This window comes from Sprattus sprattus (assembly GCF_963457725.1).
Source record: "Sprattus sprattus genome assembly, chromosome: 8".
NCBI classification, from domain to species: Eukaryota; Metazoa; Chordata; class Actinopteri; order Clupeiformes; family Clupeidae; genus Sprattus; species Sprattus sprattus.
The window spans coordinates 22,676,403-22,698,870 of record NC_137927.1 but is presented as its reverse complement, the minus strand read 5'-3'; the positions used below and the strand labels follow the sequence as shown (position 1 = coordinate 22,698,870).

The window sequence follows — 22,468 nt, the reverse complement described above, 5'->3', positions numbered from 1 at the left end:
ACCTGCTCAGCATTAGTGTCTCCAATTATCTCAACAGAGATGTTTCATGGCAAGCTGAACCCAGGCTTGCTAATCTCAGCGTCACAGAAACAGTGTGCCTCGTAGTGGGAGTGGGGTCATCACTAACAGTATGTTGGAGACAGAGGAGAGGCTTCAGTGGCAGCATTCAAACATTCATTGAGGATTCCATTGTTTGACGTTCACTGCACACACAGTCCGCAAACGGCAGTCCGTGTCAGTAATGAGCTGTGCGGTATAAAATCTGCATCCCAGCTGGACTGGAACAACACACCATGTTTACAGTGAAATGACACATGTCACACACATCCATGTCTGTACATACAAACGATATTTATACAAGCGTGCAGATTCACCGTAGAATTAATCGCCTGCTTTCCAAAGTTTGTGCGCAGAAAGCCAGTACAACCTCTGGAGGCCTTCATAATCAGGACTTGCAAGCCGCATCACGTATTAAGTCACGCACGGCTTATGCCTCATCTGTGTCCAGCCAACCTCTGGTCTGATTCCTCGTCAGCTTAAATGCTCCAGCCTCATCCGCTTTACTCTTCTTGAGAAGCTACATGGAGGCAGTGATGAGGAAACACCATTTCCAGCAACTAAAACAACCTCATGAACGGCTGCCCAAGTTTCTCAGCAAAGGCGCCCAGAAAAGGTTAGCTGAACTAAAAAGTCGTCATGCTGCCACACAAACCTGCACATCCACCCATTATTTACCATCCCCCTCTCACCGCGTTTCACCATGAAGCATAATCACATTGCCCGTCACAATGAAATGTGCTTCTTATTTCCCCATTGAATTTATTTCTGGAGAAATCCATCTTATCTCTCTGTGGAGATTCCAGTACATCTAGGCCAATCTCTAGCACTCCCCAGGAGAAGTATTTATCACAATTCCCATCCCTTATAGGAGCTACCCAAAAGTGGAGATGGTGGCTCCTTAGAAAGAGTGTCACCTGTATGTTCTCCCACTACACTCTAACGTATTGCTACGGTAATGAATAGAAGATGAGCCCAATAAGTGGAGCAGCACGGGGGGAAACCATTAGAGAAGCCACAAAAGGATTGGCATGACAGAACCACAGTGCAGGACCTGATGTCATGGTAACACATAAAATATGAGCTAGCCTATATTCTAAGTTTGATTAAAAAAAGCCAAAGTAGCCTCAAACAGAATGGAACATTTCTTATTACAACTGTGTCTTTTTAAAAGGTGTTCTCTGAGCTTTGCTTCATTATGAATGTAAACTTGAAAAGGAGCATCATGCCTGCAATAATGCTCAGACTAGATGTCTTTTTCCCTCCAGGCAGCACTGTTAACATTTCTTGGATTTATGCCAAACACGTGCCTTTGGAATATCTTTTATTCACAGATTGTGTGCAACTGCAGATAATGCCTAATGTCCTTGATACGAGTGTGCAAGGGGGTGGAGGAAGGGAGAAAGACAGACAGCAAGAGAGAGAGAGAGAGAGAGAGAGAGAGAGAGAGAGAAAGAGAGAGAGAGAGACTACTTTCATCACTGATTAGATCTCTTCGTTATGCCATAACTATCCCCACGGCGGTGTGATGAGCCCCCCTGCTCTGAAATCAGCTCTCCTATGACAACATTCCAGACCACCTGAGGTGCAGACCTGCCAGCTACTCTCAACATCACCGTCAGGGCTAACCTTTGACCCCCTGATCACGTGCATCAGGTTCACTCAAACACTCGAAGGGAGAAAGAGGGGGAGGAGAGAGACACTGAAAGAGAAGGATGCAGAAAAAAGAGAAATCAAGGGACCGAGATAAAGAAGGCAGACAGCAGCTAGAGTGAGAGCGGGAAGCATAGAACATAAAGAGAAAATAGAGAGAGGACGTCTGTACTGCAAAGAGATGAGCAAATCTTCTCTCGGAGCTCTGGCAATCGTGAAGAGAAGGGAAGGGAAAAAAGAAACTGAAAAAAAGAACCTTCTGTTTGCATGCAGGCATGTTTGGTGGCGCCCCTGACCAGCTGTAAAAGGCTGTGATTGAAATAAAGTACGGGGCAGATGAATGCCCGGCTGCTGAGTAGTGAAGTCAGAGCTGCGGGCTGCCGCTGGAGCCCAGGTCCTGCTTGCAATCCTAATGGAGCAGAGGGGGTGGGGGGCAGCCATCTATTACAGCCCTTAAAGGCGGCCTGTGTTTTCGACAGTGACAAAGCTACAGCTAAAGCTGGGCTCCCTAGAAAAAAGACCACTTTCCAAAGCTGCAGTGGCGTCTCTATGATCACATGGACACAAAGAGGTTGTTAAGGCCTAATACCTGGATTTAAACCTATTCATGCAGAGAAAAAAGCTATAAAAACCAGAGAGAGAGGGTTTTTTCTTTGGGTTACATAATTGGTGTTAAACAAGACTTTGTGTACTTCTTGAGTACAGACTTCCCTCTAATTAAGCAATTCTCTTAGCGCTCTCCTAATACCCTGTCAGTCCAATTTCACAGACATACAGGATAGTAAGCTTCTTCTTGTGCCACAAAAAAGGAAATATCTGGATGTCAAAACACACATGCCAATCGCTGTCAATTAAAGATCAGCAATAGGGGACAGTGATGTTGTTGGCAAAGAAATACTAAACAGTTAAATCAGTTACATGCTGCATCACAAGTATCTTAGCATGAGATCATAATCCTCTAAACAATTCAATTTTGTCATTTCCTTGCTACCATTTTAAAGACATTCAAGTGAATTGGGCACAGTCAGTGACATTAAATGTCATGCTGGATTAGCTGTAGGAGTTATTTTTTTCCTCAAACAATCTAATAATTAAAAAATGTGATTCTGCTCAAACTGCGTGACTGCACTACTGGCCTGATTGCTTCTGACAGCAAGGCTTCTCTCCTTATGTACGGCATGTTCTTTTCTCCTCTTTTCTCTATGTCTCTCTTTCCATTTGTTTCTCTCTTCCTTTCTTTGCATTACTCTTAATCTCCTTTTTTTCTGACCTCTCTGAACTCCTGCACTCCATCACTTTCTCAAACACCCCTCTCTCTCTCGCTCACACTCTCTCTCTCACACACACACACACACACTCACACACTCTTTCTCTCTCTCCTATATTTCTTCTATTTCTTGCCCTCTGTCGCTGCCACAGGCTTGCTGTGACACAGGCTAGCACAGGCTCAGTTCTGCTCTTTAAATGGGAGTGGGGGAGGGATATTCCCTGCTGAGGATGAGGCATCATCAGACTCTTGTAGCGGTTAGCATTAGCCTGCACCTCACTAGCTCAAACTGACTGCTCTTCGCTACAGAGCAGACACTGACTTGACATTGCTCTTTGACAGTGAAGGGTGAACCCTTTCAGACAGATGGCTAAGATGCCCGATGGGTTGTTGTTTTCTGGCAAATGCAAAATCTAACATTCAAAATGCATAATATATTAGGGGGTAAATAAGAGGAACTGCCATCAGTTAAGCTTCAGTACAGAAATTAATTGAACTTCACAAGAGAAGCAGTAGATCTGAGACTGTGAAAATATGCGTCTAAGTGCTATTGTGTGATTGTGGTGTGTGTATGTGTGTGGTGTGTGTATGTGTGTGTGTCACATGGATTACCATTATCTTGGCACCTGGTTGTCACGGCAACCCCGCTCCCCACCCAGCTAGATTACGGTGGGCGTGTGCAACAGAAATTGGAATAAATTACAGCCAGACTGTTTATCGAGAGGCTGTTACCGTCACAGCTGGGTGGGTGACAGCATGCAGCAATTACGCATCTACCCCCCACCCTGAGACACTGCAGATTCACTCGAGAATTAAGGGTGGCATCTCTCTCGGCACGTCCGCTGCCTCGGCACGTCCAAGCCTTACTCCTACCCATTATTGGACGGGCATTTCAGTACATGGTATACAGGATACCAATGTCAGGACCATGGAGGCAACAGCTGTCAACATTGGGTAGTCTAGCACTGTGATTTAAATAGATTTTTGGGGATGTAAGCCCTTGGGAGGTCATCTGAGGTTCAGCATCTAATCTCCAGCAGCTGAAGGGGGATGCAAAGGCCCTGGGCAGAAATCATCTGTGTTGCCCCAGAGATAACGCCCCCTAATCTTGCCCTTTCCAAATCTTTTTTTTGTCTTCAGCCGCAACTTACACCTTAGATCCATACATCTAAACCCTCCCCAAAACAATAAACATCAATCAGAGCTGCCGTCACGGTGGCTGATTCACATAAGATACAAGCTCCCTATCAGTCGTCTCCATCTTCCCATAGAGATGTTGAGGGTGTTAAGGAGCCTCCCGGCACACGCTTCCTCTCTCGATGAAGTCATGCAGTCACCCTTCTGCCCCGGAGCAGCACATCCTAATCTAATGCATGCTCATCTAATGGCACTCCTTGTTGGGTTCATTAGGGTGTCATTTGCGGGATCAATGCTCGGCTTTCAGATGGAAACATTTAAAAGGAAACAACAGCAACAAAATGTTTGCCTTTCGTGGACGTGATCAATAGAGGAGACTTGTAGTGCACCAATGGCAAGGAAAGAGCCTGATCACTTAGATAGGACCCAGCAGCACAATATAAATACAAGTAATTAAAACACACAATGTTTTAGTGGCAAATATTTTGGTGGAATGTGAACATTTTGATGCAGGCTCCCATGAAATGTGAACACTGACCTTCCATTGCATACTTCATATCCTGGGCAAACAGGCTCCACATGATCTCTGAACTAATCTGACCCATGTTGAGCTCTTGGGGAAATCTGGGGAGAAACAGATTAGCACAAGTTAGAGCACCTACCCACTAGGTTAGATAAGGGAGAATGAGAAATTAAACTGGCCATTTTTTCTTATGGAATATCTCAAGGACCTGTCAATGAGTTTATTCGGGGAACTGATAATCTCCTACTCAACTCTCAGGTTGTCGGCAACATGGTTACAGTTCTGGTCAGAATTATATACATGTTAATAATGCTTTTTGTAAACATTTGATCTGCCTTTCTAAAAATGGTAGTCATTGTCTGTATGACAATTATTTACAATTATATATAATTTCTAGTAGTTTCTATTCCCTTCAAATTAAGTGAAAATAAATATTTTAACATATACACAACTAGTGCAAATCTCATGATTATTTGTATTTCGTGAATTCAACAATTTGCTTAAGAATTAACAACACACTTGAAATATACATAATACAATTTAAAAAAGCACTTTCTTGTGTGACAAAAATTATTGATGTGATTTATGAAGAAAATGCACACCTACTCATGTTGAAACTAACTACGTGCATAAATTTGACATTTGCCAACTTTACAATTTTAATTTCACTCATAAATCTCTCTATGACAGTCTTGGACAACCATTTTTGAGCGCAGATACAATAAATGTAACAATTAAAAAAAAAAAAAAAAAAAAACTATAAATCCTACTATAATTTAATTTATCCATTCAAGCAGGTAGGGTGAAGGATGCCATGAATCCTTTAAGTTTTAGTTTGAGTTTTCCTTGAGTTTAAAATGAAAGAAAATATTTTTCTATAAAATATTTACGTTCCGGTCAAAAATTACCATTTTGAAACTTAACATGAGGATTAAATTACTTTTTTTTACAAGAAGAGTGGATTAGGAGACTGTGGATGAAGACAGGCTGAATCCACACTAAGACGTTTTTAGTTTTAAAGGATCACTTTTGCTACATTTACGCCAGCCGTCCATTTTCGTCATTTTCGAGCCCCAGGAACTGAGACTTTTGGAAACACTGCTGGTCCCGTTTCAGTTAGAACTCCGTGTGTGTGTTTTAGTCTGGTCAGGCAACGACATATACTTTTGGAAATGATGACGCAGACATTCACACTCACTTCCTGGCTCGGTCTTATGAGTGACAACATATCCTTCCCTGATTCATCATGTTCCATCATGTGACCCATTTCCGGAAGGGTTTTCTGTTTTCAGGCATGTTAGTATGGACAGAGATTAATTCTGATATAGAGCTAAACCGCTACACTGGACAGAGAGTGTTTTCATTTTAAAACTGCTGTTGTCTCTGGTAGTGGCATGTGTCCTAACCCATCATGGAGGGAGGAGTATGGAGGGAGGAGGGTCTGGGACCCCAGACACCACTTTCGAGCCTTCTGGAGGTAAAATCAATGAAATACTGATGAAGGAGGGCGCCTGCTTGAAAAACCCCATTGACATACTCACGAAGGCAGCTTTGTGCTAAGGTTCTATGGTTGGGTAGTCGTGCTGTGTTTGGCACTTGTGGGCTACAGACAGCGCATGTTGTACTGTAGGAGGGCCTACCGATCCCGGGTACAACATGTGGCTCGTGCTGCAGCTGTCACCAGCCAGTTGTGTGTCACTGTTGTATCCTGCTGTTCAGGATCTATGGTTGGGCTGTTGGTATATTGCTTAGGTTGGGCTGTTGGGTATGAATACTTCCATGTGACAGTGAGGTGACTGGCCACTGTGGGAAGTACCCAATCAATAGCACACAGAATTTAACATCTTTTCCTGCGTATAACCAAAAGAAATATCACGTGAGCCTAGAGATTATTTTGTCAATGTTCAAAGTCAACCCCCCTTATTATCTGCTCAGTCCAAACAGAACACATATACATTTCAAAAGCCCCAGTCCTGCATTTTTAGAATGGATTATGTGCATTTCTCTTCAAATGCTTTAGTTTCAACGCTCCATGAGATAGATCCTCTTGTTTCTATGGCAACTCGTGTGCCACACAATACATTGAAAATTAACACTGTGTGTGTGCACCATACATGCCCCCTTTCTCTCTCACTCTCTCTCTCACACACACACACACACACACACACACACACACACACACACACACACACAGACACGCACAGAGAGAGACACCCTGCCTCCACCTGAAGCAATCCATCAACAACCTCCTATACAGGGAGTGCAATTCAATTTGGAGCAGGCTTAATTGTCACGTGGTGAAAGGATCCCTAAGCGAGTGAGCATATGTATCTGAATCATCCCCACTCGGAGTGGAGAAAGGTTTCTTGCTTTGCTCTGGCCATTGATCTGTGCCGGCACTGAGCGCATCTCCACCCTTGAGGCTGCTAAAATCGGTGGGTGGGCGGGAACCTATTGCATTAGCATATCCCCTGGGCGGGGGAGCTTGCTAGCGCCATCCATCTGTCAAACTCTGCTCAATGCTGGAGACCGCAGGGCGCGTTGCACCTAAACAATATATTCATGGAATGGCCAAACACCTGCTGAATATCTCATCAGACTTCCCATCAATCAGTTCATTCAAAATGATAAGAATTATTACTACTGTTATAAATTCAATGTCCAGAATGGCTGTGAGATGGCACACTCCTCGCTGCCGAAATGAACAACAGTCCTTTTCCAATATTCAAGTACTATAATAGCATTCATCAAAGATCATCATGCAAAATAGTCTTATTATGCGACGATGGCTTGACCGCCGTGTCATGGTAGACCTGGACTCTGTCAGATTCCCCACAGAAGTGAAGGGAGACTCTCCGCCTTTGCTTCACTCCGCTGGAGGTTTAGTAGCTCCCCTGTGTCATATTTGAATAATTCAGCTCCCCTACCTTCCCAGAATGTGAATGCCGTTCCACTCCCCCATATTCCCCTCCACATTACACATGCGCAAGATCCATAGTCCACAGAGAGATGGACCTGTGCCTCCCAAAGCTCTGATCTTGATTGAATTTCAGACACTGCTCTCCACTGTCTGTATAGTGTGCATAGTGGCCTTGTGGAATGGGGATAACAGCCTCCATTTTAGGAAAGCCCTTCAGGTGCAATACTCCCATCACACATGGTGCGTAGAGGGACAAACACGTTATTCATACCATATATGAACAAGAAATTCATTCTATTTGGTTCTTTCTCTCAACAGTATTCACTGTTATTGCATGTATGGGAATCATTGAATGTAGGGTGTTTTCAACACATTCAATCTTACAATATAATTTCAGCAGCATAAATCCACTACCTTTACTTCTAAACTTCTATCTTGGTCAATAAGAGGTCGCCATACATGCTATATATATGTGGATTGTATCAGCACAGTCAAGGCTATCCAGATCTGTCATCATTTCATATTATGTTGCTTGTAAAAGTTTTATATTAGCTTTCATATTAAGGGAAATCATTTTTGCGTCTATTAAAACTCTCACGGATATTGAAGGAGGATATCTTTTCATATAGGCCAATGTATATACTAGACTGCATGGTGATCCTTGATTTAGCAATTTGAATAAAAGTCATGTTAAATAGTATTATGTAACGACGCTGTATTTAGTACAATATGTAGTAACTAGCATCATCTGAAAGGGTCAGTCCTGCTGTTCATTCATTCATGCTTCTCTTAAGGGCTTCAAATACTTTGCAACTTACTAACAGTAGCTATGATGCAGCAGTGTGGAAATGGGTGAACAAATGAGCAATGATTGTTCAATTTCAGTTTGAATTTGATGTGTTTTCAAAACCACATTACTTCTACTCCCCTGTTCAAAAAGCATGTTACTAGCACCATTTCAGAGCATTAGGGCGGCGCCTTCATTTGTGACCTGTTTCATGTCTACACAATTATGACTTTTTCGTGGAGATACATAGATGCAGAAATTTGTCGGATGACTTCACAATAATTTAGAGGAGCAGGTAGCGTCGTTGGAAAGGGCTAGTGCTGACATTTATGTTGACATGCGGTTCACGACAAAGCAATTAGTGAGATATGGAGCCAAGAGTAAGGGTGTGAATACCCAAAGAGTCTGGACAGAGGCTGCATCTGACGAGTGCAAAGAGTTCAAAACACTCTAATTCTAATTATATTCAAGTTCCAACTCCATGAGTAGCCCAGTGTTATAGCAGAGTTGTTACTACACAGCACTGATGCCACATGATAACTTGTGAATAATGTATATGTTGATGGCGTATAAAATAGGATGATAATTTTGTGCATAATGTATATTTTGATGAGTGAAGTGTGCTGATACTTACTGGTTGAGTACGGGTGTGTAACCAGTACGGTCCTCATCAATCACAGACACCATGAGCGTGATGAGTTTGGGCCAGAAGTCCAAGTTCTTGATGGAGGGTCCCTGCTCTTCACGAGGAAGATCCTGCTTTTTGCTCTGTCAGAGGGAGAACAGAGGGGGAGGGAGGAGGAGAAGAGAAGAGTGGAAGGGGTCAGAGTGGGTGATGGATGATAAAGGGGATGGCACATAATCCGCCCTTCTCTGCTTCGGCTGAATTATTTAATGTAGGCAGAGACACTTGGGGGAGACACTTTAAAAATACTTTTTTTGCATGCCAGGCTAGCTCCCAACGCCAAAACTTTATTTATCTTCAGACCACACGTATTCATGGACCACGAGCTGAGAGCGGCTGACACCCCGACCTCCCACTCAAAGAAGAGGAGGAGGAGGAGGAGGAGGAGGAGGAGGAGGGGCGAAGTGGCAAAGTAATCATTGCCATGTGTGCTCGCCTCTGACAGACACAAACATATGTCACCCAGGCTTTCTGACCGCCTGTCCTCCCAAAGGATAAAAGTCATTAAAAACAAATCAATAATTCACGCCTCAAAAGTTTGTCTTAACAGCAGCCCCTGATTTGGCCTGAGCACTTAAGCCATGCCTGACTTGGGGTGTTTAGCAATCAAGCCCCCTTTGCCATCTGTCTTATCTCTCATCTCACTGATGCCCGGATCAGAATGCACAGTGTCATTGCCACAAACTCCCATGGGCCCTCAATCAGTCAGTGAATTTACTGCGTTTTAATCTGCCAAATGGACTCAGCCTGTAGGTTTGGGCGCCTGTTTCAGAAGGAAACCCATCTCCGATTGCTCCCTATGTGGGAACGCATCTTAGACATAGTCCATTAGACATGGAGGACATCCTCTGGCAGTCGCCCCACACCGTAGTAAGGGGATACATGCAGCAGGAGGCTCCTTCTTACTCACACTCACACTCACGCTCTCTCTCTCTCTCTCTCTCTCTCACACACACACACACACACACACACACACACACACACACACACACACACACACACACACACACACACACACAGAGGGTTGTACATACCATAAAATCCTGTGTTTTGACACCCCAATGCAATAACTTGTGTCCTGCCCCCTGCCTCCTAAAAAAAAAGCCTCCCAGTCACAACATTCTCATCTAAACAAATGGAAACACGGGCGCGGAGCCAACTTGTTGCCGGCGTGTGCTTGGCTGTGGCAGAGAGACACCCAATCCACACCGATATTACAGCAGCCAGTCCAGCCTCCTTCACCCTGGCATTTGTTGATTTACAAAAGCACTCATCGGCGGTGACAGAGTCTCACTGCTGGCCAGTCTCATTAGTTTAGCCCAGCGCATGAGTCACCGGGGAGGTGAAGGTGTGATGGCTCTCGGCTGTAATCACCTGTTGGGACAGTGACAAGAGCCGGGATTAAATCTCTTTCACTACCACTGTCTGCTCCATTCCTCCACGTGGGGTGGGAAACAACGGCTCACACTGGAAATCAGGCAGTATAAGTTACATATGAGATTTAAGAAAGGTCCGTGTTCTTGCTGCTGTATGTAAAGAGGTCATAGGTGGCATTTGTACTGACTCTCCTCTACTCCATTTCCTTCTACCTAGAGAAACTCTTCCATCCCGTTATATGCACAGGTTATATACAGGAAAAGTAATGTAAGCAAGCAAAACAGCATTTTCTTTGTGCTTTCCACTGTGCCATATCTCTTCCTGCTTATCACCATAGCCTCTGTGATAGCTCACTGGCAGCACGAAGCACAAACATCCACAACACCGAAATGCCAGATGCACGCAATCTCCCCTGAGATATTGCAAGTGTCCATTAAGATTTATGGACTAATGTTTGGAATCCATGATGGTGATGTTACTCCCTCCCCACATGTCTGTTTGCTGAGAAAACAGCTTTCATTTGGGGAGATGCTATCTGTCGCCGTGTGCAGCGGAGCGTTGGAATGCCACTCACATGCCTGTGTGTATTTGTGTGGGGGAGAAAATGGAGTAGTTTGATTAATAGAAAACCATGTTCCAAAATGAGGCCTGTCCCTTACAGGGCGTTGAGTAATACGTTTTCAATTATTTAACAAGCTTCAGCGTAATGGCTACACCCCAGGCTCCATGGGTGATGGTAGAGGAGAGTTTAGGGTGAATGAGGAAACCATAAGAGGTCATTTATCTGCCTCGCAGAAACAAGAGAAACCATTAAAATTAATACAAATGCCTCAGTGTGAGGTGATGTAATTCAGTGTTCGACAGCATCTCACCTCACGTGTACATATGACGCCCAGCAGAGCACTGACGCACTTACTGCGGCCAGAAACAGCCGGAACCAAAATTAGCCTGCGTTAACCCCTCCTTTCTTTTCATTCATGGCTTTTTAAACTAAATAGCAGTTGTCACATACTCGGTCTTGCATACACTCCATTTGCCTGACGCACTCTCCGGCCGAGGAGCCAGCTGGTTATTTCATTTTCAAAGAGGAAAAGTCCTTAAGAGCCTTCCCTGAAACTCAGCTGTGACTCAGCTCCCCGGAGCCAAGAGGAGGTGAGCAGTACCCCCTCTCCGTCATGTGGCGTGATTCCCTGTGACTGGCCATGGCGATGTTTGGCCTGTGACTAGCCCTGGTGGTGTTTGGCCTGTGAGGTGGGCTCGCTGCTGTGCTCGCCGCTCGGATGCGGGGCTGTCAGATCACTGCAGCGTGACCCAGCTCCTCCTATACACCATGCTGACACAATGGAGTCCAGCACAAGCAGCTGTCTGCCGACGCCTTCACACAGGGGAGGGTTGAGGTCCAGCGGCCAAGAGGGCATGCTGACAGTGCACTCATCTAGCTCGCAGCCATCCGTCCATCCACCTGGGAGGAGGAACTGAGAGCCAGGTAGGACGCTCACTGGGGTTTCTAACCAGATCTGCCTAATTGGTGGCATAAATAATGGAGACTGTGACACCTCAGGAGGAGGATCTGCTATGCAAAACACTTTGTGTGTGAGTATGTGTGTGTGTGTGTGTGTGTGTGTGTGTGTGTGTGTGAGTGAAGGACACTGAAGGTGGTGTATTTTATAAGAGATTTAATACAGTCAAAGCTGCCTCTTCCCTCTGATCTGCCCTCCTCTCTCCAACTTATAAATATGTTAAACACAGTAAACCTCCTCACCTTCCTTTGTGTCATTGAGGCGGGAGAAAATGAAGATGTAATTTGTGACTTTTCTAATTCTGGCCCACTTCTGCGCCCCCTCAGGCTCATTACTCCCTTGCACCCCTCTGCCCCTGCCATGATAATTACCACGCTGTGAGGGCTGTGCTGGCCCTGGCCACGGTGTAACAGGAAGGCTGTGTGTGTGTGTGTGTGTGTGTGTGTGTGTGTGTGTGTGTGTGTGTGTGTGTGTGTGTGTGTGTGTGTGTGTGAAGGACACGGTTACGGTGTAACAGGAAGGCAGGAGAGGAGCAGCGTGTGGCCACACACACACACACACACACACACACAAACACACACACATGGCGTAACAGGAAGGCAGGAGAGGAGCGGCGTGTGGCCAGACCACAGATCCAGTCCTGAGCTCCATGCAGTCACTGCCAACCCAGTATCTCGATCCTTAATCACTTATCTCTAGTCACCAGAACAGCTATCTGTTCTAACAAGGTGGGGAAAGGAAGTACTAAAAGGAATACAGCTTGTGAGGCTGTGTTCACTGTCCTGCATCTTGAATTACTGTCAAAGGCTTGAATTAACAATGTTACTTCATAGAATTTACAGCAACGCACACTCACTGTGCGTGTGTACACACATGCACACTCACACACACACACACACACACACACACACACACACACACACACACACACACACACAATGGCTAAAGCCCAGTGAATTTCCCAAGGGGATTTCACCAAATGCATTTCCTCTCTAACCCCTCAGGCTGTTCAAGCCTCCCTCCCAAAATGCTTGTTTTGACTAACTTAAAAAAAAAACACGCGTGCTGCTGCATCCTGAAATATTAGATTTTTTTTTTTGTAAAGGGATACACACATTTAGCAAGTTCTTCATTAAAAAAACTAACCTCAATATTGTGCTGCTTTTTAACCCTCACCCATAGACTCAAAGGCTAATTTACATGAGCCATCACTATTTGTCACAGCAGTCTACAAGCACGTGCTTCAAATTAGGGGCTAATTTGCAAGCTGCGCATAACACTTTTTTACTGTACATGTCAGTATGCCGTGCCCCAATGAAGCTGACATCCCCTTCGTTGGTGTCGCCCGCCACGTGACCGCCCGCATGAGTCTCCCAACATGACTCGGCACCGCCACCTCCACAAACAGACTTCCCTAATTGTTCCATTACTGCCTTCATTTTCCTGTAGCTATTAAATGAATTAAAAGCTAAGCAAGTGAATATTTACTGACCGATATAAGTGACTAACACAAAGCTAAGGCCTCACATGACCACTGCTTCGTGACAGCAAATTAGCTCACCTAAACACATTGCTTCGAGTGCATATACGACACAGGGTTTGAAGAGGGAGAGCGGCTCCATAGGATGCATCAGTGTTGAGGTGTATTCATGTTGACATTGTTTAAAAAAAGGAATTTGTGTGGGCAGTGCAGCAAAACCCCACTGGCAAACTCCAAAGCCGTGTATTCTCATAAGGCACGCTAGCCTGTAAACAACCTAAGCAAACAACTCCCGCTGCCTTCAGTCAAACAGGCGATATTTCAGCCAGCCTGCCATTCACAATGCTTTTGAAGAGCTTCCAGAGCTATAGTTCCTCTATAAACAAATGTTAGTCATTGTGAGAGTAAATATAGAAATAAATGCATTCACACACACACACACACACACACACACACACACACACTCTCAGAGAAAGAGAGAAGGAGAGAGAGAGTGAGAGAGAGAGAGAGAGAGAGAGAGATTCACTGAATTTGCTTGGATAAAATGCTCTGCCATCTCCACAGTAATCTTGTTGAGTGCAGTCAGCCATGTTGCCTCTGGTTTATTCTGCAGGATGATAGTCCCCTTTGAACAATACCTGTGAGCTTAAGGTTTCTTGTTTTATTTCTACTCTGGCTTCTGTCCAAGGCATTATAGGTTTTCCATTTCAGGGGGGCATCACATAAAAATCACTGTGCGTGGGATTCTGGCCACTGGAGAGGTTTTTTTGACGGGAGTGTGTGATGCCGCGGGCAACACTGCTCCTGCCCTCGATGCTGCTATGCTCCATGGAATGGGAGCTCACTACTACCCCTCCAACCTTACAGAAACAGCCCCTTGCTCCCCTTCATTCGCTGTTTAAAATTCTGCCCCTTGCTGACAGGCTTTTCTTGCTCAATTGAGCCTCTTCCTGACCCCTGCCGACCAGAGTTTGGAGTGCTTCCCTTTTCTTTTTTTTTTGTCCTATAGTTGTTATGTAACGTGCCTCCTTCTCTTAGGAGACGAGTGTGGGGGGCAGACAATGAGCCAGAGCCTGCGACGGATGCACTTTTACTTCTCCACAGGGCCTGCTGGGAGGCTGTCAGCTGGTGAAAGCACCCAAATTATTCCCCTTTAAGACCAAGAGCCAATACAGCTCTCTCCATCAGCTGCAACACGCTCCGCTTAGGCCACGGCCTGTGCCAGGTCAAAGGGGCTGCCTGCTCCAAAAGAACAGTGCTCCCTGTGCAGATCAGAACCAGAGCTGGAGCGCTACTGGAAGGGTTGCAAGGCTTTCTCCTCGCTGGCAGTGGCCTGAGTTTGATTAACTGAATTACAATTTTTTTTAGGCATCGGTGTAATTAGGGAGAGCATCTATCTTTCAGCTGGGGTAATTGCAAACAGCCCCTCAGGCTGCCTGAACAAAGGAAGTGGAGCGACTGTTATTCAGCTCCAGAATTTATTGCACCCTATTACTGCCCGGGAGAATGTACACTGCCGCCATGTTTGGCTTATGATGGCTATATCAAAAATGGCACTGCAATGGTCACCTACTCTAAGATCATATGCAAGGCAAAAAAGGAAGAAAAAAAATGTTGGCTCTGATTTATGAAATACTAGCACTGTTTGTCAGCAAGGGCTTTGTCAAATGCTATTCCCTATCTGAAAACAGCATCCAAAACAACAATAGTCAACATCAAGAAATGCTGATGCATAAATACACCACCACAATTTTATTTCCTCCGTTTGATGTTTTAAACACATCTGGTACATGATTCTCTATTGCTACTCTGGCAGCTGATCTGGAAGGGTACGTCGTGGGTTTGATTTGTGGAAGTAAAGGGACATGGGTCATCATCATCATCACCAACAGCATCATCATTACCACCATAGTCATCCAAGGATTATGACTCGATTGTTGATGTTAAGCCCTTTGTTGATCCAGTGTTTATCCACTGAATGGTCTCTGTGGCTCGGTGAAGTTAACTGTGAAGAGGCATCACTGGCATACACTGTGTGTGTGACGTGTTCTGTACATTAGTTCTGACTTCATGGACAGTGGAGAGCTGAGAAGAGTCATGAGAGCCTGAGGCATCTTCAGCAATGCCTGAATATAATGTTGACACACACAATATTGATTTAATTAGACAGGAGGGGAACATGGATAGAAATCTCTCTCTCTCTTTCTTTGTCGCTCACATACACACACACAGCCACACACGGAGAGAGAGGAAGAGGTAAAGAAAAAGAGAGACAGTAATTGACATATCCACAAATACCCACACATGCACCACACAAACAAATGCAAACAGCCACAATTACACACCCTCACACACACATACACACACACACACACACAATCACAAACAGACACACAATCACACACCCACACACAAACACTACTGTATGCATCCATATGTGTACCCAGAGTGCGAACGCAGTCACACAGAGTGGGATTTTGATTAATGCATGAAGACATGAGGTGTACAGAGAGGACTGTCGTTCCAGCCTCAGCCCCTCTCTCTCTCTCCCTGTGTGATGGGGATTAGTGGAGATGTGTTGGTCCTCTCACCCCAGACGATGCCTCGCTCCCAGCCCCACGCAGCCCACTCACACTGGCCTGTGAGGACCGTGTCGGAGTCAGGGCAAAAGCGCAACACAACCCCAGTTCCAGATACTGTGTGCAGGCGTCCTGCTCATAGTTCATCCGCCCAGGAGCACAGCCCACACCACCATGCCAGTATATGGTATACAGATCGCCTGTTCAGGAGCACATGGCAATATATGGTATACAGATTGCATGACCACACCACCATGGCAGTAGATGGTATACAGATCACATGGCCACAGCACCATGGCAGTATATGGTATACAGATCGCCTGTTCAGGAGCACATGGCAGTATATGGTATACAGATCGCATGGCCACTGACCATGCCAGTATATGGTATACAGATCGCATGGCCACTGACCATGCCAGTATATGGTATACAGATTGCATGGCCACAGCACCATAGCAGTATATGGTATACAGATCGCATGGCCACAGCACCATGGCAGTATATGGTATACAGATCACATGGGCACAGCACCATGGCAGTATATGGTATACAGATCGCATGGCCACCGCACCATGCCAGTATATGGTATACAGATCGCATGGCCACAGCACCATAGCAGTATATGGTATACAGATCGCATGGTCACAGCACCATGGCAGTATATGGTATACAGATCGCCTGTTCAGCTGTGCAGCCAGGACCGCCTGATTATGATGGTTCTAACTGTTCATTAATGTGACTCCAGAGGATAGCAACACTTTCTACTGGTAGTGCAAGGATGCATAATCACAAATTAGCCTTTGCATTACTTAGTAATTATCTAATATGGTCCGTTCAACCAGAGAGCACCACGCAAGATCGTCTCATGCTGCATTGTAGGGGGATATACAGTATGTGTTATATTGTGTGTTAGAATCACATCAAAAAGTGATGGGCTCTTACAGTGTAGTGTTCTCTTCAGACAAATGTATTTGAACATCTGCCTTGTAAAAACATTTTTTTTCTGCAAATATAAAACATAAGGATGTATGACTCATCCAAAGGCCCTGAATAAAAGCAAGCATGTTTCACTTGGGTGAACACACAGACTGTACCACAGCTAGGAAGGCAGTCTCTGCATATCTCAAATTCAGAGATAAAGAAAGAGATTTCTGCTTCACAGCTGTTTAATGTATGCTCTATACAATGTTCTAAAACTGATTGTTCAAATCCTTGATTGTGATTGGCTAAAAGCCTTTGTAAAATCCAGCATTACCTTACAATTTGACCTCATAACATTCTATGATAACATTCCATTATACTGCGCAGCGTATTCATATAGCGCATTTCATACACAGTGTTCCATCTGGCTGTTGCGTTGCTTCAAGGGTTGCGTGGCAACGATTTAGTTAGGAACTATATTTTTTAGTGGCGGAAGAATGACGGTTTATCATTAAACTATTGTTTCTTAAATTGAATTGTCTTTATTTATGAAACCAAATCAAATATTTGTTTGCTTCGTGTCGTGCCTAACAACTCCCCTTACCTGTTCTAAAATCAGCGCAAACCACAGCCTCTTGGGGCTTATTGCTTAATTCTATAGTGGTTGCTGGATTTAAACAACGCCACATATGAGTGCTCTCTGCAGACGATACTAAAGTTATTAATAATTAGAAACTTCATTCATCAGAGAAAAGCTTGGAGTCTTCATGTTACATCTGAATCAATGAATGTTATTCCTCTAATTTGAAATTTAGCACCAAATGTATGTTGATGCAGCATGCTTAACTAAAGCTGATGAAGATTCTTGAAGTGATCAAAGAGTCAAACACCAGTTTGTGTTCCCTGGCTAAAAATAAATAAAATATATACGTATATATATGTATTTCACAGTGTACATCATGACACAATGCGTAAGACGGAAAGGTGCAGGAAACAGCAGATTTGGTTTATTCTAATGCATGTCTGCGCTATTTCTTTTGGTACATATTGCATATACATACTCATTGCACTGTACAGACAGTAGCTGAAGTTTTTACAATAGGGCCTCTGGCAAAGCACACTGGTTGGAGACCAATGCACTTTAGTCTCCGGGGGCTTGTGGAAGTAAGTGGGTATAACACGCTGATTAACATGCGATCATGGTTCACTGCCCTGGTGTCAATACACTGAATAAATCAGATACACGTCATATGCAAACTCAGCAGCCACAGTGTATGCAGCTGTGCAGATTATCCTGTCATGTGAGAGTGGGATTACAGAATGTTCTGGAAAATAACGCTGCTCACATGACACATCATTTAACCTGATGAAAATCCAACTGAATGTTAAGCTCATACCTGGTCAAGCAGCTGGTTGTAGAGTTCGTGGCAGTTGTCGAAGATGTATTTGTACGTGGAGTCCAAGCATGCGCGCACACAGTCCTTCACCACCTGACTCGCCCTGGGGGGGCTCTGCAGCTCCTGGACCTGAAAAGACCCAAACGAAATCCATTAATGAGTTTCATCTGAACAGTGGGTGGTCATAGGGAAATATCAGTTCTTCTAAATGTCAAGCAATGGCAAAGACAGATAGAAGAACATTACATTGCAGTGAATCTTTAATGAGTTTCACTTTCTGAGAGGAAATACGGGTCCAAGTGATGTGTCTTGGCAACCCGTGTGCTGGGGTACATGTATGTGACATGGCCCACCCGTGTGCTGGGGTACATTTATGTGACAGGGCCCACCCTTGTGCTGGGGTACATGTATGTGACAGGCCCGGCTGCAAGGCTAACTACCCATAATGCAGTGTGACAGCGTGGGCTTTCATTCCTTGCCTCTCAGCGCTCTCACGGTGGGAGGGGCTCCGGCTGGCATTTTAGCCATGCATGGGCGAAGCGCTCTTATACATCCTGCCTGTCAATGCAGCGGCAGGCAGGCAGGCAGGCAGGCAGGCAGGCAGGCGCAGCGTGGAGGCTTATTTTAGATTAGCCAACACACAAACATGTGCGTATATGTGAGCAGCCAGAGGATTAAGTCACAGTGGCAAAGCGAAAAGGGGCACAAGAAGATGAACACGAACACGAACACATACACAGACGATATGACAACTCCATGCTCACAAAGTGAGCGCACCTCGTTGCGTAACCGTGCCCTGCGTCGCACCAACCCTGCAATCTCCTGCATTCCTGCGTTCACTCATGCATCAGCAAGGTACAGTATCCAGTGCAATGAAAGGTGTGCATAAAGCTGTGAATAATTTTAAATGCCACGAATAAAAAGGAATCAATGACTGCTGTTTTTAATACGAAGGCCAAAAAGAAATCAATTACTGTTTATGCAAACTATTGGATATGGAACCTTTTTCATGAGGCTTATTGACCTGCATTGAAAACCTGAGTGATCAATTAAGCAGGACTCCGATTGCATGAAATATTCATACACCCCCAACCGACTGCCTTTAGTCAATGGGTAAGGATGTGTGTGTTGAGCGTGTGTGTGTGTGAACGCCAGGCTTTCAAAATGTCTCCCGTTTCTTGTGTAACATTGTAAATTACTAGTGGCTCAATACAATTCACATTTGTCACGCTAGCAAACATCCTTGTTTATCGATATGTTTCCTGTCAATATCTCAGATTGTGACATACAAGGTACTCTTGTGGTCTTCCTTAAAATATTTTATTTATCACAATTTAGCTGACAAAGAGTTTTGTGAGCATTACTGTTGTAGCAAGCCTTGCAAACACTGAACAACATAATGACAGGTGCTACATAAAATCACTGTATCAAACACCAAGTGCAAAAGGAAATCACAAATGGACCCAGACAACTGCTCCTTCATTAAAATGACTCAAAGAAGATCTCAGCAGTAATCCAGCTTTGTGGGCCACAGAGCACCTTTGCTGACAGCCCAATTATGATAATGGCTGAAAATTAAAGCCATTCTGAGATGTCAGCAAGTGCAACAGCAAATCTCCAACATATTGTAAATTAGCCCTAACTAACACAGAGTGTAATGCTGCCAACCCACTTCATGCCTGGTGCTGAGGTTCGGCGTGAAGATGAAAGCCAATTCACCAGGACCCAGGGTACTAGGATACAGATTCTTACCGGTAAGCGGGAGGCAGCAGAGATAGCTGTACAGGCAGGAACAGTAGGCCAACATATTTGGTATACGGTTTCCTTCATTTTAATCCTTAGTGGCTCGATTCGATTCTTAATCTCCATCAACACAACTGCGCCTTACTGTTAGTGCCAAGGAAGTTCTACTGCTATAAATGGTATAATGTATATAAAATGGATATAGACACACAGGGGGCAAATAGTACTACCTGCAGTTCAACCTCTCAATTAATTTATTTTAACCTGAGAGAAATGTACCTCCTTCCCTCTGAGTCAGTGCAGGTCTTAATGTCTCCTTCACCCACTGTCATCACATCTAGCGGGCAGGAGGAGGTGAAGACAGAGGGGAAGGCACTGACCTCAATCAAGGATAAGATGCGATAAATTCATGAAATCAGGAAGCCATAGAGAACAGGCAATTAATGTGGTTATCGCTGGAACAGGAGCATGGCTGACACACCCAAAGCTGATAGGGCTGATAAAGTGTGTGTGTGTGTGTGTGTGTGTGTGTGTGTGTGTGTGTGTGTGTGTGTGTGTGTGTGTGTGTGTGTGTGTGTGTGTGTGTGTGTGTGTGAGTGTGTGTGTGTGTGTGTGTGTTTGTGTGTGTGTGTGTGTGTGTGTGTGTGTGTGTGTGTGCGTGTGCATGGCTGACACACCCAAAGCTGATAGGGCTGATAAAAATCTCAGTACCTTCATCCTGAAAAAGGTGATGCTGGTTAGCAGGTCCACCGTGGACTTCAGGTCCTGCAGACGCTCTGGGTTGCCGGCAGGGAAGTTATCCTGGAAAATAACAGAACATCGGTAAAAAAAAAGGATGTTTCTGAGTACTTCAATCCTCACAGCTGTATACCACACTTCCTCTTCAGTCAACGAGTACATGAGAATCTGACTCATCAGCAGGGAGGATGTTGTGTGATGTGTGATCTGATCACTACGTCAAATCCACACATTTAAATCCTCATACTGTCAATTAAAATTCACTCAAAAGCATACTTGGATGCAGGTAAATACATAATTATACAGTACAGTGTAAATGATCCGTAAGAAGAGATATGTTTACTGGCCGTGAAGCCATCAGCCTGTTCAGTGTAGCATGATGGTATGAAGTCTTAATTTGACAGAATGAAAAAAGACCTATGTAGCTATATGCAGAACCTGCCTGACATCTCCCTGTTTACTAATACCAATCTTTAGCAAGCTTATATTTGCTGCAACCTTTAACTAAGCCTGCAAGTCAGTCTGCACCAGAGGAATTTTGGGTTAGAATGTGAATGGTCAAAATAATGTAGCAGCACTTTAAGTTTCCGCTTTAGCTTTGAAAATGTCAGTGGCTCCTGGAGGAAGAGTCTGGCATGAAACAACAAAGGCGCCTACTGTAAATGTATCTCAGATGGTGAATAATTTCCCTAATCAGCAGTACATATTCACAGTTTCAACTCCAAATAATAACAGAAAAAAGCGCTGGAGGGTTTTGGGTGGATGTTGTCATTAGAGGCTGAATGTCAGGCTTTTTGTCCTCTTTAGGCACTCATGTTGGAGCCTGTAATCAACGTTGTGGGGGTGAATCTAGTGGCAATGATGTTTGGCAACAGAGATACAAACAAAGGCTTTCCAACAGCCTGGGGACACAGTGAGTAAACACAAGTCATGCAGCAAAAGATGCACAGCAGCACTTTTCGGGGAGAGGGAGAACTGTGTTCTCAGCACCTACCATGGTGCACTACAGACTGTAACGTGATGTCTCTTTACATTCAGGTTAAAGGACACACACCCTGTGAACCTTCAACATAATGGACAGCCTGAGGGAGCTGAGGCTCACAGAAAAAGCCTCCAGGTAAGCATCACAGCGTGTTCCTTCAGGTGCCCCAGACTGCACAGGAATGCCTGGGCTGTGGCTTCAGAGCTACGCAAATCCAGTGGAACAGGGACGGAACACTAATCTCTGCCAGCCACGCTTGATTCACTTGGATGGATAGAGGGGGGGAAACAAAACAAGGGTAAAGTGCCACTGTGGCAGAAATACAGGATGGCATACGTCTCTAAACCATCTCTGTCAAATCAGTCTATATTTGAAGCTAAAGCAAACTCAATTTCCCTCAGAATTTCATTACTGGGAAATCCATAGGATCTTCCATGCAAGACTTGGCTGGCCTGAATCGTATTACTGTCCAGTACTATTTTCCGCCACCAAAGGCGACAAGCTGGAGGTCTGTGGTGTACGATAAAGCAAGTTTAATATTCCCTGGCGGCTCTCTGTGAACATGCCAATGCAATTTCAGAATAGGCCAATAGAACCAAAACTGATCAAAATATGGGTGCCTGGATTTTTTTTGCACTGTTGTCTGTCTCTCTAAATAATTAGAGGACTCATCTCTCCCTATCTGAAAAGGTATTTCTTATG

General features: G+C 44.6%; 1 protein-coding gene across 1 annotated transcript in view; it reads right to left on the bottom strand.

The window, feature by feature from the left end:
* Positions 1–22,468, bottom strand: part of unc13c (unc-13 homolog C (C. elegans)) — a gene marked incomplete at both ends in the record, with an annotated part of 98,004 nt that overhangs the window by 41,152 nt on the left and 34,384 nt on the right. The window contains 4 exons of the mRNA XM_080843774.1: positions 4,649–4,738; positions 8,979–9,112; positions 18,304–18,432; positions 20,758–20,847. Coding sequence (XP_080699900.1) covers positions 4,649–4,738; positions 8,979–9,112; positions 18,304–18,432; positions 20,758–20,847 — 443 coding nt within the window. The remainder of the gene's footprint in view (positions 1–4,648; positions 4,739–8,978; positions 9,113–18,303; positions 18,433–20,757; positions 20,848–22,468) is intronic.